At 37.8% G+C, this 17,925-nt stretch overlaps 1 protein-coding gene across 1 annotated transcript in view; it reads left to right on the top strand.

Moving 5' to 3' along the window:
- The window catches only part of GALNTL6 (polypeptide N-acetylgalactosaminyltransferase like 6), a 451,137-nt gene that overhangs the window by 387,874 nt on the left and 45,338 nt on the right, over window positions 1-17,925 (top strand). Inside the window, exon 7 of the mRNA XM_030449917.1 lies at window positions 13,625-13,742. Coding sequence (XP_030305777.1) covers window positions 13,625-13,742 — 118 coding nt within the window. The remainder of the gene's footprint in view (window positions 1-13,624; window positions 13,743-17,925) is intronic.

The raw sequence follows: 17,925 nt of genomic DNA, 5'->3' as shown, positions 1-17,925 counted from the left end.
GTAGAGCATGCTGTGTTGGATTTGCTTGAAGCTGCTGTCCCTGCTCTGGAAAGAGAAGCGGCAAAGACAAAATGCTGACCTCGGTGAAGCTCATTCTTCTTCTAAGAAAATGTCCTGAGTCTTTCTTTCCTGATATTACTCTTTGTCAAGAAATTCTATCTTCCAGATAGAGCAGGTTTTGGCCTTCAGGAATAGTTTTATCTTCAAGTGATTGAAGGGTGTTGTCAGGAATCCACTTCACCTGACCCCAAAACACAGCCTATTTGTTACTGTATTGCTTTTCTGCCTCCATTGAGAGATTAAGCCTCATCACTGAACAGCAAACTCAATTATGAATGGGGTTCTAGCAATACTTGGAAACAGATTTTTTCCCTTTGGCTTCTTTGCTTTCCCACTCACTTCTACTATTAGTAGTTAATGAAATAGCATCTTCTGTAATTGCAGTGGAGAGATGGTTCTGCTTTTAAAGTATAGTTATGAGGGGAAAATATTTGCAGTGTTCTGTTAAACTTTATTTATAAGCATAGCATTTAGAAGAATAGCATCTTGTGTATAGCTTCAGAAAGGAAGCTATAAAAGTGATTCTGTCAGTGCTAATCCTTTCAATTTTTGACCTGCAATTCTGTGTTTTATAATGTACTTACTAGTGTTCTGCAGTTTGTATTTAATTGTGTGTCTGAGAAGGATTGTGCATAAAAGTCTTCCTTTAAATCTTTCATTAATGTTATTGTCTTGACAGCAGAATATGTTTGGGTCCTACAGCAGCTGCTTTGCAACTACAACTCTTTTATTACTGATAATGATAGCCAACAATTTACTCTGTGTATCATGTTTAGTTATGGGCTTTGTATAACTTTTCAGGTAAATACTTTCACAAATGCAGGACAACGAGTGTCAGACTGACCTAATTACTGTGCTTCCCTACTGTTTATATGGGCTGTCTGTACTTCTGCTAGCTAGAGATTGTTTGAAAATTTATTTATTTATTTGCAAAGTATTCAGATTCATTATCTGCGCTGTTTATTGCATCATAATTCCCATGTCAGGGAATATTTCTACTTAGGAAAATAAAGAAAGGACTGCTCTAAGTGAAGGGTATGAAATGCATGCTGTCAGCTTGCTTTAGCTGCCGGGAGAAGCATCTCCTGAGAGCTCCCTCCTTTCAGGGGAGCTGGCAGTTTCCCATGGGGGAAGTTGGGGAATGAACAAGGATGCATTCAGAATGGATGGTCAGGAGACTCAAATCAAGAGATCAAAAAAAAATGAGATTACAGTTAGTGTAGACACAAGCAGTCCTCTCATCAGAAGACTTCCATCCCTCAAAAGCACAGAGCTTTTATTCGTTTTGCATAATCTATGCTGATCCTGGCCATTGTCACTAAATGACAGACAATAATCTCAGAGATTAAGGGTAGATTACAATACAAACAGAGGTGATTTAAGTGCCTGCAGGGTTTAAGTGGTGTCCCGTGGTGAGAAGGTTCTGAGCAGATGGAGCAGTTTGACTCTCTAGGGAAAACAGGTTATTTGATGTGTGAAGTTGATCTGGATGATGACACTGATCATGGGTTACAGCTTGGATCTTTTACCCTGCTCCAGTTTCCCCTTCCAAGATCAGGCTCCATATTCAAGCCTGACAAGCAGGGTGTAGACCTCAGAGCATAGACTCAGGGCCTTCAAAGAGCTACTGACAATCCTCTTTGAATCTGCATTTCAAATATGTCCATGTGGAGCTAAGAAACCTTTTGGATCAGAAGCACTGAGCACTCTTTGTGTAGTCTGTAAAATGATAACAGTATTACCAATTGCATCCTATGAATGTCATCTACTTAATGAGACCATCTGTCAGTAACCATCTAGGCACTATAAAGCCTGTTTGTTTGTGGTAGTGAATGGGACTGTGGTGGAGGAGATCAAATGAAATGACAGTTTCATTGAGGCTGGTAGTTGCTATTTCTAGCAAAGATTATTCTGATTATTTGTTATTAAGGATTTGCTTGATTTCTGTTTGTGTGTATGTGTTGGGTTCTGTCAGGTTTGCATTGTTGGGGTTTTTTTGTAAATGCTTAACAAGAAAGCCTTTATAGGTCAGTTCCAAGAGTCTTTATTACTGTCTAGTTTACCTTCCTGCCACTTCAGAATTTGATATGCCTTTTGTATGCTTTCTAATTTATATCTGAAGTGATAGGGCTTTCAGTAGCAATTTTTTTTAATGAATCAGGGATGACTCATTGTCCCAACTTTCTCCATCTCCTCAGAAGTTTGTTAGAATAACTGTATGATTTACTTTATCCATATACCATTAGTATATGGTATATATACCATATATATATTAGTATATATTAGCATATTAGTATATATATATATATATATATATGTATATATTAGTATATGGTATATAGGGTATATATGCAAACAAATAGTATTTCCTGGACATGAGTCCAGACAAGAGACTTGGGATTTGAGCTAATGCAATTGCAGTGCTTACACATTACTCTTTTCAGTTCTCAATTTTTTCTTGCAGTTTTCGTTATAGATATTTATAGATTAGGGTAACCCCTCCTGATCCTTGTGCTGTCAAGGGAGAAACAGTGGGATAGTAGCTGGGCAATGTGAGCCTTTGGGTCCAGGAGGGAGAAAGCCTCTGTATGGCAGCTGTGGTCTCTTATCAGACTCAGAAACCAAGCCTATATACCCAGTCCAGCCCTATTCCACGTGAGGCAGGATTACTTCTGAAAACTGCCATTATTCTGCCCTTGAATTACTCCCAGAAGTCCCTTTCAGCTTTTTGTTCTCAGAAATAGATCTTGTACTTTCTGGATATATGAAAGTTTTAGTGTGGAACTCCTTGGTTCAGAGAGGTTGGATGGAGATACTGTTCTGTGTGGGCATTTACACTTCATAGAAATCCTCATTTCCATCTCTGAGATCAGTGGGGTTTGTTCAGAATAGTTTGCATGGATGGCCTGTACAAATTAGCAGAACTCTGTGACAAATTCATTATCCTTATATGCCTTCAGGGTCAGGTCTAGAGTTCATGTACAGCAGTGTAATTTCATTGGCTCTATATTCTTCATGCACTTACACCATCCAAAGACCCAGCTGCAGGTTTGCAAGTCACATTGGTTGGAAGCAGAATCATATATTCAGTCATACACATTTCTGGTGCTTCATCTCTAGGCGTTACTGTTTATCAGTAAATAGTGAAATGTGTGTACTTGTGACACTTATGTAAATAATCACTTATATTTACAATAAGAGCCAGTGTGATATTTCTACTGGGATAGACCATTTTCCTCTAAACTGTATGCCAGTGTTCACATGGCTGAAGGAGTTTCTAACAAAAGTGGGCATTCATAGCAGCAGTCAGCAACTCTTGCCATCTCAACATTTTACCAACAGTTAATGAAAACTGTCTATTACAATATTTTTTGAAACAACCAGTTTACATCCAACTTCAGAAAGCAAAACAGTAAATTCCTCTTTTTTGAGGAAATAAAATAAACTAGTGGTTATTTTTTGCAATTCCTGACAGCCTTACTGTTGAAAACCTCAAAAATATTAATCTCCCATAGACCACATTGTAGATATTCTCTCTCTAGTACATTATTGCTAAGGCACATTTCCATGCACTTTTAGTACAGAGTGAATGAGTTTATGCAAATGTGAAAAGCTATCCCTACACCAGACTTCCATTTTATTTTTATTATCAAATTGAGGTTAATTTTTTTTAATGTGATTTACTATGATGATAAAATAGGAAGGTTCATTTCCCTGGGTTTCCACAGCCCTGCCAGCCCATCTTTGCAACAAAATCAAATTAAAAGCAGATGCTGTCATGGGACAATAAAGTGCTCAACCTTATCAGTTTTCAGCTCCTTCATTCTTCATTGTGAAGTGCTTTCCAGTGTTTTCCTGTCAGTTCCATTTCTGAAAAACTGCTTTCATTGTTCCACAGTTTTTACAAGGAAAGATTGGTGTGCCTCTGCTGCAGACAAGGAGAAATCTAATTTTGTTGTAGTTAAGTGCATGTCTCTCCATTAGCTTCCATAAAAGTGTAACACAGCAAATTACACAGCTTTAGTAAATACCAATGATGCATCATGGAGCATGGTTCCAGGACCCCAGAATACCTTTGACTGCATATATGCCTCTTTAGGCATCTTTTGGGGTTTTTTGCCTGCTCATAACTTAATGATAATGTTCTCTAAATCCTTCACCACTGGCAAATGAATGACCTGCTTTTTGTAGCTTGGCATGGCTAAACAGACTCCAGTCTTCCTCCCTGTCAGCATGTAATCATTTCAGGCTTCTGCTTTAATCCCCAAAGACAGACATAAATTAAATATGAAAATTACCTTGTGTCTCCATGTCCCACCTGCCTTTGAAGCAGCGTGTGTGCATGAGAGTAGAGTGGGGACAGTTGCTGGCATGATACTGAAGGGCTGATCAAAGAAATTGTATTGGTCCACATCCTCAGCTCCACAGCAGATCACAGGCCACATCAGTAACTGTCATTTACTGTGATTCATCCACTTAGCCAGGTGTGAGAGCTCTGTCTGCTTGAATCAGAGTCACTACAGACAGTTTGTGAAGTTTGTAAAGAAAAGCTGAGTCCATCGGTGTGATGGGTGGCAGCATTCTGAAAGAATTTGCTAATGAATCAGAAGCAGGTTATTGTAGCTTTATACTTTTTTTTTTTTTTTTTTAAATCTTTGCCACTCAGAAATGCTGTGGAAATGGCCTTCACTATTCGCTCTGATCTGGCTTGGGGATGGCAGGATGAATGAAAAAGAAAACCCAGTGAAATGCCCCTTGCTGTTTCCTTCAGTACTAACTTCACATTCGCTCACCTAAATCATTCAGTGCTGCACAAATTGCAACATGGGAGCTGGCAGAGGAGCTCACCAAGCCTCTCTCCATCATTTGCCAACAGTCTTGGTTAATAGGGGAGGTCCCAGATGACTGGAGGCTTGCCAGTGTGACACCCACAAGAGTCAGAAGGAGGATCTGGAGAACTACAGGCCTGTCAGCCTGACCTCAGTGCCTGGAAAAATTATGGGGAGGCTTACCTTAAGTGCATTCACATGTCAAGTTCAGGATAGTCAGAGGATCAGGCCCAGACTGCATGGGTGTAGGAAAAACAGATCCTGCTTGACCAGAACAAGCGGCCTGCCTAGTGGACAAGGGAAAGGTTGTGGACTTCGTCTACCTGGACTTTAGTAAAGCCTTTGATACCAACTCCCACAGCATTCTCCTAGTGAAGCTGGTGGCTGATGGCATAGACATGTGTACTCTTTATTGGGTAAAAAACTGGCTACATGACAGGGCCAGAGAGTTGTAGTCAGTGGAGTTAAATCCAATTGGTGGCCAGTGGTGTTCCCCAGGGCCAGTCTTGTTCAATATCTTTATCAATGATCTAGATGAGGGGATTGATGCTTCCTCAGTACATTTGCAGACAACACTAAGCTGTACGAGAGTGGTGATCTGCTTGAGGGTAGGAAGGCTCAGCAGAGTGACCTGGACAGGCTGGATCACTGGGCTAAGGCCAATAACATGAGGTTTAACAAGGCCAAGTGTGGTGTCCTGCACTTTGGTCATAACAACCCCATGCAATGCTACAGCCTTGGGGAGGAGTGGCTGGAAAGCTACCAGGCAGAAAAGGACCTATAGCTGAATATAAGCCAGAAGTGTGCCCAGGTGGCCAAGAAGGCCACCAGCATCCTAATGCTTTCAGCATCCAGAAGCATTCATTTTCTTTTTGCTTCACAGTGATGATTTCTGCTGATCCATCCCTTTAGTTTGAGTCCTGTAGATCTCCTTTAGCAATAATTCAGATAGGTTTCCCTTGGATTATGAGAGGTAATCATGTGAATGGGAAGCCTTTTCTTTAGTGTCTTCCATCTCTAACCAACTGATTGACAACTTCTACAGCTTCATTAATTTTCTAAATACATGGGGGAAGGCTAAATAGGCCTCAGCATCATTACCCACATAAGGGCTCATTGCATTTACAATATGATTTTTTTCAATGAATTTTGCTAAGAAAAATATACAAAATATGCAAAGAAGCCATGTGATGAAATCACAGTGAAAAATTTTATAAACTGAGCTTTGAATGCTTTTAGAGCTTTGTAGCTGATTCTCTGCAGCTACTTGCAGACTGTCCACTGGATAGTAGGATTTTGTCTTAATATTTCCAAACAGAAGTCTACTTTAAAAAATTAAATTTAACCTTGTAATGCTTTGGGAGTTATTTTAAATAATAAAACATGGATGCTAAATGTTTCAGCACAATGATGATTTAAACTGATAGGTTACATTAAAATGAAGCCTGCTTCTTTTTTCTTTCTTTTTCATACTTGTATTTCCTTAAATGCCAAGAATTTATACTTCAAGTGAGTGACACATGTAAGTGTTTAACACTTAAACAGGTTTCATAAAATGAAAGCAACCAGTCATAACCCCAATAACATAAGAATGCAAATTTTTATCAAAACTATTTTAGGAGAGCAACTCTTGATTATGTTGATTGGCAGGCTACAAAAGTGCAAGGCAAAGCAAATTAGCTCTGATTTCCATCCTGCATAATGGTGCCTTCAATTCTGGGAAGTAGCAGAAAGTCAGGAAGAGTTTGTGGGACTTTGTCACAACATGTCACGAGCAGCTACTGTCACTAGTGGGTACTATTGGGTACATACCTGCTCTTCTGCTACATTAGCATTTGACAGGTTTGATTTGTCCTGGAAAGATGTTACTTGAAGTTAAATAATGGAACTCTGTTAAATCTGAATGCAAATCTTCTCTTAAAGATGTGATTATTTTGTTGTCAGCTTTTGACTAGAAATGAAATGGAACTGCCTGAAATGCAAGATATTTATCATTGCAAAGTTAGTAATTCTGTGCCAGCCTATTGGTGAGTGCTCCTTTAGACTCAGTATGCTAGAGATTGTTTTGGGAAAAAATCAGAAAAACATTTAGCACAGAAATAAACATGGGTAAAATTCTAGTAGCATGCCTCCTAAAGGACAGATACCTCACAATTAAATTATCCCTTTAAAATAGTTGACTGGATTCCAGGGAATAGAGCTGTACAAACTATGCAAGGCTATTTATTGATTTATTGTAGGTTAGATGGAGACAGTGTGTTTATATTACATCTGCCAACATATGATGGGGTTTGCAAACAACTCATTAGAGAGATATAGCAAAGAAAAATTAACATAAGAATATCCTAACTGCTTAAGAGTGACATTAAAATTATACAGCAGTTTAGTAAGTGAATACAGATTACTGAAACCAACTGTATATATATATATATATATATATATAGGAGTCTGTATTGTGGGATACAGCTCTTCAAATTAGAATTTGTGTGGGTAGCTTCCATTTGCTTTGTGAGAATTGCTGGGATGTCTTACCATAATAAGCAGAACAAGCAGAACTTCAGAGTTACAAACATTAACAGAGAAAAAAAAAAAACAGCTGATTGTTTATAGCATGTTTTGGTGACAGCCTTGAAAGTACAGCAAATAAATGCTGGGCCGGAGACAGTTTTTATGGGGAGCAAATCAATTTTAAGACGGATCTTTTCCCTGTTCAATCTGCCACATATTTTGAGATTCTGTTTCTAGACCAGTAATGTTGCAGACATCAGGACTGCAGTAGTTTGCAAGACCTGTGTCACCATTTGGTGCAGATAGAAGCACAAATCACCAAGGAGAAAAGTTGTTTAGAAGACTGGACACTTGTTCTTGAGGAAAAAAAGAAAGAGTAAATCCCATAGGTTAATGTCATGCATGCAGGTTTTCAAATATTGATGATTTTGTAAACATGGAAATTACTTGTGCTATTAGAATGGATAAAAGAAAAAAGAAAACAGTACCTTCTGGAAACATTAAATGTAAAAAAGTCAGTATTTTCAATATATATTTTAAAACATATTTGCTCTAAAGGTTAAGTATATAAAACATTTCACTTTTATTTTACTTCTTGAAAAAAAATCAGTAAGTCCAACCCATATTCATTTCAGCTACATCAACATCTGTTTCAATCCATGGCAGAGAATCCGTCTCTCAATTTATCATTAGCTGGAGCAAACTTTAAGTCTTTTTTTTTTTTTTTGGTCATCTTTTTATTAATCTATCTCACTTTCTTGCCATTCAATCAATTCATTTTAATTTCATTTTCTTTTGTCTCTATGTTAACTTCATTTCGTGTGAGTGACCGATGTGGGCACATTGAAAGTATGAAGTTGTCTCGCAATCCAGCATTTCTCTAATCTTTTAAAAATATATCAAAGCTATTTTCAACCAACACATTTTCTCCCCTCCCCAACTGTCCCTGTTAAACTGTAGCAAAACTTATTTCCATTAGTATCTCTCTGGCTCCCTGGCTTAGTTTATCCTTTTAAAATGTGAATCAACAAAAAAGCCTGGTCCCCGGTTTCTGTTTACGCTGTTTAACATGTATCAAAACCTGACTCCACCAGTAAATCTCATCAGGACTAAAAAAGATAAAATGCTAATTATGCTGTCCAGACATCTAACACAAAATGACAGCAAATACTGTAGAATTCCAGGAAAAGACCTGAATATCAAAACGAAGGTCCCATGTCATCAATTGCAACCCTCTGGCAATAATTAATGGAAAGAAAGAACTTTTTACTATATAAAAAGCCAGAGGAAAAAGGGAAAGGCAGCATCTGCAGCGACAGCTGAAGCAGCAGTATCGGCAGCAGCATCGGGAGCAGAATCAGCACCAAGAACTGGAGCAGCAGGTTCTGCCCCCAGCAAGAGACAGAGACTCCCTGTGAGGGACAGCCAGGAGGGATGGAGGGTGAAAAACCTAATTGCTCTCTTTTCTTCTCTCGATAGGCCTTTTCTCAGAGTGACTCTTTAAAAAACTTTCCTCTTGAAACTTTTCCTCCCATTAGAAACTTCTCTTTTCAGCGTTTTCATTTCTTCCCTGAAATAAATCATTATAATTTGCTTAAACCATAAAACCTGTTACCTTTTGCAATTTGTGTGATGTATAGGAGCAGTGGCTAATACACATCATCACAATTAAAATATGAAATAATAGTTACGGACCATAACAGTGACCAAGTCTGTTTCTAACATCACATGTATACAGATTTTCATTTTTCATTTTATTAGAATCTTTTATTATCTAGGATTAGTGTTGGCTTCTGCTCTTTACTTTAAGGAGCTTTTGTCCAGTAACAGGAATGACTGCAGAGAGCACCAGGAACAGTAACCACTGAAATAAGGTATTTGAAATTATTCACTCCTCTGAGGTGCCTTCATGTGGTATCATCAAGATGCAGGGGCATACTCCTTGATTAACAAGAGACTGAAATTCACTATAAAAAGTGGGCAAGCTCAGCCCCAGGTCTCCAGTCAGTTCTTGGGCTGCCACTGTGCCAGCAGCAACATGGTCCCCTTCCTTCATCTGTCACATCCATGATTCAACAATGCCAAGAGTGCTCAGTGTTGACTCCTGATGTGGGCTGACACGTACTCCAGTTTTTGTACTGTGTGCCACTTGGTTTGGCACTGAAGGTCAGTTTGTCTAACATGTCTTGCATGAGGTGCACACATCTATTCAGCATTCATCTTTTTCTCTTCAGTAGTTCTGCACAGAGCCTTAAATCAGTCTGGATTATAGAAAGATGCATAGTGCAATATGCCATTCACTGGGTATGATTACAGTGACTGAATTTTAGCTGCTCCAGGGAGGTGATCCCTATCATCCTTTCTAAGGTGCCCTAGTATGCAGCATCTCAATTCAGTAATGATCAGTGCACAGTGTAATATTTTCTTTATGTTGAATAATAGATCGCATGTATGTTCACCTACTGACATGACACTAAATAGGTGTGTCATTGAGCATCTTCCAGTCTCAACATCAATATACCTTCTGCACATGCCATCTAGCATAGCTGCTTTCCTAAGTGTCTTTCTGCATGCTGTCAAAACTCCTCTTTTCACATCTTCATGAATCCTTCAGGTCCAGTGTATAAATCACTCTTGCAATGTAATGATTACAAACCCTTCTTTGCAGTTTTTTTGAAATATACCACAGTGATTTCTAATGCAAGTAACTTCACACTCCTTTTAAGTTTGTGGCATATTTTGTCTTACCTTGAAAACTCAGTTTCTCTCTTTTCTTCCTGTACAGGTAAATTATGATAGTTTACAAAATTCTTCACTGGCTTGTGTTGGAGTGGAGTGTTCTGAGTTTGTTTTTTTTCTAGTTTCACTAAATCAAACCCATCTTCCATCTCAGTGCAAGAATCTGTGACCTCTTGGGCCAATTTTGGATCTGCTGCCTAGCAGTATTGTTCTTCTGGATGCAGTCAGTGAGTCTGTGTGGTATTTCTCATGTGGGAGATTTTTAGAACTATTTTTAAATTCAGTAATCTTAGCCTTTCCAGCTTTTCTGATGATCTGGGAGTCTTTGTCCTTTTAAGATTTTGACTATAAGGATTTTACAGCTTTTCACTGTAATTACTCATATAATAGTATGCTACAGTAGCTCAAGTTTGATTTTTAAGTGTTTGAGTAGGATGTTTCATGAAAAATGGCTTCTACAAACATAGCTTTGTACTTGACATTTCTATGCGGAAGCCATTAAACAAAAGATTAATTCTCTTTTGGGCCCAGAGCAGTTCTTATCTGTGTGAGTGATCCTACTGACTACAACAGGACTTTCTGTATTAGTCCTGACTGTAGGACTGGATTCCTATCTCCATATTTTGGAGACAACTTATGGCCTGTTCAGCAGCAGGTGCTTGTGGCATGCAGTTGAATCCATATCTTGTGCCAAGTGCTCAGTTTCAATCGGTTTACTGCTCACCTCACTCCAGTGAAAACCAGAAAGGCATCTTGTTTGTCTTCTCCATCACTCTTCCTGCAAAGCAACAAATGTCACAACATGTGGAATAAAAAAGAATGGATTTGAGCGCAGTCAGATATTGGAATGGTTTCCCAGGGAAAGTGGTGGATTCCCCCACTTTGTAAAGTTTTTAGTCTGATCTCGACGGGGTGCTGAGACATGTCATATAAACAATAATATTACAAGGACTGGACCAGATGATCCTTGAGGGCCCTTCCAACCTAAAAGTCTATGATTCTATGAACATTACACAAAATGCCTTTTTTCTTTCTCTTTTCTTTCCTTTTTTTTTTTAAGTGCAAGAAACATGAGCTTGCTGCTGTTCCAGTCATTGTTTGGTAGTTTTGTTAATTGCAATAAATGTTCTGAACTCATATGAACTAACATTTAAACAAAAAAGGGTTTCTTTACTCATTACTACTAGTGGAAAAGTCTACAAATTTGTTATAAAATATCATTTGTAGCTATCTGCCAATTATTTTGCAATTTGAAGTCTCTAATTTTTCTATCTGATTCATTTGTGAGTATTGTCTTTTTGATAGGTCATTCATCATTTCAAGAGAAATGCTCAGGAAAGATGTTGTATATAAGAGAATTAGAGAAAACCTTCAATTCCCCAGTGATTTCTGGGACCTCACTTCTTCTGCCAGTAAAGATTTAGCTACAAGCATTCTCCATGCAAGTCCATCTTCATAAAAGGACATTGTGTTTTGATTGTTTAGAACCTGAAGTGACAAAGGGCATGTTGCAATTAGATTTACTTCAACAGGAACTGAGAATGTATTGCAGTAGCCAGAATCTCCAGGGGAAGCTTTCTAATAAAATTTCCACTGAATTTATTCATATGTAGAAAGAGCAGTCAACATTTGAGGTCTGAAATGTCAATAAAAGTAAAAAAGTATTACATTCAGTGTATGTTACAGTGCATGGCCTTGCAGCTTAGTTTCACAAAGTTTCTCTGTGCTTTAAAAAGTATAATCTCTAAAGGAAAGTAGAAATAGTCTGTTAAAAACAGAGTTCCCTTTTTGTTAAAAATCAGTAGTTTAGTATCAGACATAATCTTATATGTATGTATAGTTTTTAAAGTATCTTACAGAAGTGAAAGGCAAAATATCTGTAATGTTTTTCGTTACCACAGATGAGAGGGTCATTTTCTAACATTCATGCATGTGAGGATTTTCTGGCATTCTAGTGGTGGCAATGGCCACTCAGCTGTCTGCTTGCTATTTAATCTTCTCCACTGGCTTGGATAAAAGCTAATAATACAAAAAGTATTAAGGCAGAGAAAATATGGCAGAATTTGTTGTTCCCTTAACTTGTTTATCCTCTTCAATGAACTTATAACTTACACGTGGATTCCTGTGATACCTACCAGCCCTGAGTTCAGTGCCAAATCCTAAACCAATGGCAAAAGGTGAAGTTCTAATTTACTGGTCAGATCTTTGGAGGTGGTGGCATCTGCTGCTGTAGCCCCAAACAAACCACCAGTAGTAATTCAGAATAAAAATGCCCTTAAATGAATAATTGTCCCCCAGGGGCTGCAGTGTTGCAAAGCTGCATGAAACATCCAGTTTCATGTCTGTTCTCCAGTAAGGAAGCACCACCCAGAAGCCATCCATGTCCCTCTTACATAGGGAGAGTTTTGTGTCTTTTCTTCTACTGACCAGGTATCAATAGTAATGTTTTCCTTCTGTCTTCTTGCTCTAAAACTCATTATGTGAGTCCTAACCTGCACTGATTGAACAGTTGTACTGGAGTTCTGTCAGCCTGTTTTCTCCTCACTATTCAGTGTAGGTCCCTTTTATCCCCCTTCCATCACAACTTCAAGCAATCAGTGAGTAACATTTAATTCCTGACATCTGTCAGGGTATCTACTGTATTAGAAACACGGTCTTCTAGGTAATGAAAAAAACAAAAAACAGTAACAAGCCCACATGGATTCCAGTATAAAATTCCTGCTTATAAATTTAAAATGCAATTCTCATGAATGTTCTCTAACACTAGCCTGTTATATTCTCACCTGTTTTCTATATTATGTGTGGAAAAGTTAGATAATTCAAGTAAATTCCACATTTTTATTCATGGAATAAATGGAAATACGGGAAAAATAGCAAATTATTTTCCTATGAGTTAAGTTACCACCATGGGACAAAGTTTAGGAATTTTAAATGCCACCGTAGAAACCAGGTGTTTCACTCCCAATGGCTACTCTGCAGCCATCCCGTGTCACATTTCTGCCTTTCTCTTGCCAGCACCTATGAGACTAAAATGAACTGAAAACTTTTGCTAACCTTGAAATGTGAATTACTTCACATGGAACACTGTGGCAGCAGTAAACACTTTGGCAGGCTTCTGGAGTTCCTTTCTTTTCTGTCATATAGGTTTGTTTAGTACTAAATAGATTTTTTTTTCAATTTTTTTGTCAAACGGAGTTTGTACATTACCGTGCTCTATAGCTACTTATGTGTCTCTCACATAGTCTGTTTCTCATCTAGGGGTGAATAGAGGTAAATATTGTTTGTTTACCATACAAATGTCTATCTGGACCTTCCATAGCTTTGCAATTGTAGCAGCCAGACCACCGTCATTCACACAAATGTATACATAGGCTCTCACACACACGTCCAAACTGACTGCTTGACCATGTATAGTGCTTATCTTCTCAGTTTTCTAAGCACGGCACAATGGTTCCTGTCATTCACAGTTTGCTTTATCCATCCTTCAGGTCTCCTGTAATGGCTGGAGGTCTTTTTGCTGTTAATCGGAAATGGTTTTGGGAGCTAGGAGGCTATGATCCAGGATTAGAAATATGGGGAGGAGAGCAGTATGAGATCTCCTTTAAGGTAAGTCATCAAGTCACCTTATACACTGCTTCCTTACTTGTTTGGCTCAAGAACAGGCATTTCTCATATAGATTGCAATCATGATGCTTTCATTCCCACTGGCTTTTGTCTTTTAACTATAAATAGATGAACATGAGACTTTCTTTTCTTTCTTTTTTTTTTCTTTCTTTTCTTTCTTTTCTTTTAGGAAATTTCCACTGATTTCACATAGAACTATGCCATAAACTATGTTCCAGAAGCCCCACAGAACTCACACTGAGGGCAGTCCCCTCTGAAAATCTAGTAGCTTACCACCAACAAAGAATGAAGTTCTATCCTCTTGCTTTTGTCTTCTCCACTTTACCTTCTCTAAGATGCTGCATTTACTTCATGCAGGGTTTACTGCAAGGGTTGAGCTCAGCTCCTTATGCCAAAAGGAAAGGGAGTAATTGAGAAAAAAAAAGAAACTGCATCATTTTCTGCTAAGATCAAAAGGTTCATCATCTCTTGGGATAGGTTCTTCTGGCATCAGCTCAGGGAAATGAGTTCAAGTGGGAAGAAAAAGTCACAGTAAGGACCTCTTTCAGTGGCAATGAATCACTAAATCAGCTCAGCTGCTGTGAGCTATTATTTACTGACCAGATTTTCAAAATCAGATTATTGTTTCATTCCCTCTGAATAACTGTAATGAAGAAATAGATGGCGAATTTTCAAGTGCTCAAGTTCTGTACAGCCAGTCATGGTATATCCTCATATCCCCTGTGTCAACATGTGTAGTCAAATCAGTTACTTGGCTTTTACATGTTGAGTTGAAAGTTATGTTACTTTCCACAATTAAAATTGGTATTTGCATCAGTTCAGTGAGGTGTAAGCCTGTCTAATTTTGAAAATTAAGTGTATTATGTTCCATTTTACTCAAATAGTTAAGAATTCTAAATGCAAAAATTTTCAGTGATTTCATAGAATTTCATGACATGGATGAATTGAGTCACGTATATTTGGACAAATTTTGGAAATGAAATTAGAATTCACATTTGGCTTCAGGATGTTTCCAACCTACTTCCAAACTCTGACAGTGTAAAGCTCAGTAAAAAAATTTAGTATGTCAGCCATGACTAATATCACACATCTTGCTGCATCTGAGCTTCAACAGTGATTAAAACAACATAGGTGAGGCTATATTAACCCTAATGGTTGAACAAAACATGACCTGACACTGGACTGGCAGGCTGTCTTTGAAGGATTAATCAAGAACACCAAAATGGTTTGTGTTAAGTGCTACTCTTGCATTTCTCTGAATCATTTTTATATGCCAGTAAAATAAATTGGGAAGGCAAGGGGAAACAATAGCTAGACAGTGTATTTAGAATACATTGATTTACCTTCTTCCAGTTTAGGTTGTTTCAGAGGCAAAGGTAAGTTGTCACTTCTAGCTGTCACAATGATCTCTTACAGGTCACCCAAGATTTCATCATCCCATTTCAAATATTCCTTTTATTTGTCATCATAGAGAAAACATTTGTAATAGTCTCCAGCTTTCAGGACAGCACTTGAAAAGTGCTGTCCAAGTGTGTTTTCCTGAACTAACAGGGTTTTTTGGAAGCAGCTGTGTCACACCGGGTCTCATTTAGTCATATTTCCTGATTCACCCCATTAGTATATACTAACCTTTGGGTCTGTGTCCTTTCTTATTACTTTTAAAATAAGAAACAAATACTCTTTAGAAATTATTGCCAAAAAGGAACAACTTTCTATTGAAAGAATTTGACAGATGTAAGTTTTTAAAAGATGAATACTTGTTTAGAATGACTAAAAATGGGAGAAGAATCACAAAGACAGTAGAGAAAAGCAAGAAGGACTGGTTCTTATTATATCACCAAATTATTAAATGACCAAAATCAGCTTGGAAAAGGTTTCTTATTCAACAGTTTCTACTGCAATTATACATTCAGTCATTTTAGAATCTGCTTGAATAAGGACAAATTAGCAAGACAGTTTATCATCTTTATTCACAAAATTTAGGAAGATGGTAGACTTGCTATGTCTCCACTATTCACAAAGTCATTGACAAAACTAGGCAACCAGCCTGGTTTAGTTTCCTTGGCTGCTGAGGGGGTCTGAAACTACATCTTACCACTCCTTACAATGTCCACATTTAAGGCCCATAGAAATGTCATAGGATGAGTGCCTTGTGTTGGTTTTGGTTTTCATGTTAATGGTATTTTGCTTAGCAAATAATTATTTGGAGTATCCTACCTTAAGAACATTTCTAACCACCAGACATTTTTCTATTCTTATTAAATTCTTCTCTATGTCCACTAATTATTAGTATTTTTTGTTTGTTTTCATTTAAAATTTGTAAAAAGCAGCTGACTTGAAATATATTGCAGCTGTGGAAAGTTTGTACTTAGAGGACTGTTTCAGGTTATCTTTAGCTCAGTGACAGACAAGATGTTCCTTTTATGTTTTCCATATATCATTTTGGTTTTGACTTTGAAAATCGTTTGTATAAAAGCTGTTGTATAATGGTAAATAAGTAAACAATTTAGGCTACTGTGAACAGAGACCATGCTGATGACACAACATTTCCAGTCTCAGACTGGGGGTTCTTATGGTAATACAAATATAGTAATGTAGTTATAAGAAGCAGCATGCCAGAGCCGAAGCTGTCATTTCTTCCCTGAACTGAAGTAGTGTCTGAAGTGGTTGCCCTGATCTGTGAGCTGGAGTTTGGAATGTTAGCAAGTAATTTCTGGTCCTCACCTCAATATGATGTATTTTAATCTCCATGGATTGACAGACTACTGGAAACCTTCTGCTTAACATCATAACAATAGGTCCAGGTCCTGTAGAATAGACAAGCTGTGGCAAGTGTCTCTAACTTGCACTGCTAATGTTTTGATGCAAAGGTAAACTTACAGATATGTGATACCTGTATGTCTCAAATATCATATTTATATGTCCAAATTTACTGGTGGCAAATGTGGAATAATGCTTAAGAAACAGTGTATATTTCAAATTCTCTGGCCTAATTTTATTTGGAGAAGAATTTCCTATATTTTAGGATGAAACTTCACCTCTCAGAAACATTTACTCACCAAACAGAAAAGATCACTTGGTAGTCAATATCCTATTAAAGAAAAGCATCTTCTTGACCAGAAGCCTCTGCATTACTGGACCAGGGACATCTACTGCCATCTTCACAACTCTCATTACAGGAGTGTTTGCTACAAAGCAGATGGGAAGCCACGAGTGAAAAGTGTGGGCTTAGAGAGTCAGAGACTTTGGAGCTTTCAGAGAAGTATGATGATTAGATCTGTGCTAGTCAAGGCTCAAGAAAATAGTTTGTCTAAAGTCCCATGGCTTAAGGAATTATTATCTACTTCATAATGAAATTAGTAAAAACTACTGTGCTTTGCTCACTGTAATCTTCTACTGCACAATGCCCAGAAACACGGGAAATTAAAGTGCAGTGCTGGATCAAGGGGCACCATGCAAAGTCAAAGGAATCGCTAACAACAGTGAAGTTATTTTGCTTAAGAGTTCAAGATGCTAAGACAGAATTCAAGGACTGATTAAAAATTAGATTAGCATGACAAGTGGTTGTCTGGGGAGTCAGGCAGCAGTTCTGATGAGATTGAACCAGATTTAGGAAAGGTAGTCTCACTAGGAAGCTTGGAGGGAAGGTGTGGATTCTGATGTTCCTCACCAGGTCTTTCCCTTGATGTGACCACCAGTGAAAGAAACCAGGATTCAATGCAGAGCAGAGTCCTAACCAAAAGTGTATTCCAATGGCAGAGTTTGCATTATTTCATTACACAAGGACAGAAGGTGGGTGGTGTGTGCAAAAATATGTTTGTGTCTGTTGGGAGCAGGGGTATTTGAAGGAAAAAGAAAGATACTACATAGAGTGAACCTGCAGTGAATATAAATTTACTGAAGCATAATTCAGTAAGTTTCTCCAAAATACAGTACACTTTATAATATCTCTGTGACATTGGGAATTGTGCCATAGCAGGAAAGGAAAATTCCTTGACCTTCAAGACATGAAGGTTCCAGGTATGCTGAGTTGTCAAGAATACAGAGACACTAAAAAAAAAAAAAAAAAAAAAAAAAAAAGCTTCTGCATAAAATTTGCTTGACCTATATTTCCTTGCATAAAAATCCAAAGTATTTCACTTTTGTTCTTTTCTTGCTTGCAAAC

Source organism: Calypte anna, chromosome 4A (assembly GCF_003957555.1).
Source record: "Calypte anna isolate BGI_N300 chromosome 4A, bCalAnn1_v1.p, whole genome shotgun sequence".
NCBI classification, from domain to species: domain Eukaryota; kingdom Metazoa; phylum Chordata; class Aves; order Apodiformes; family Trochilidae; genus Calypte; species Calypte anna.
This window is presented reverse-complemented; position numbering and strand designations above follow the sequence as displayed.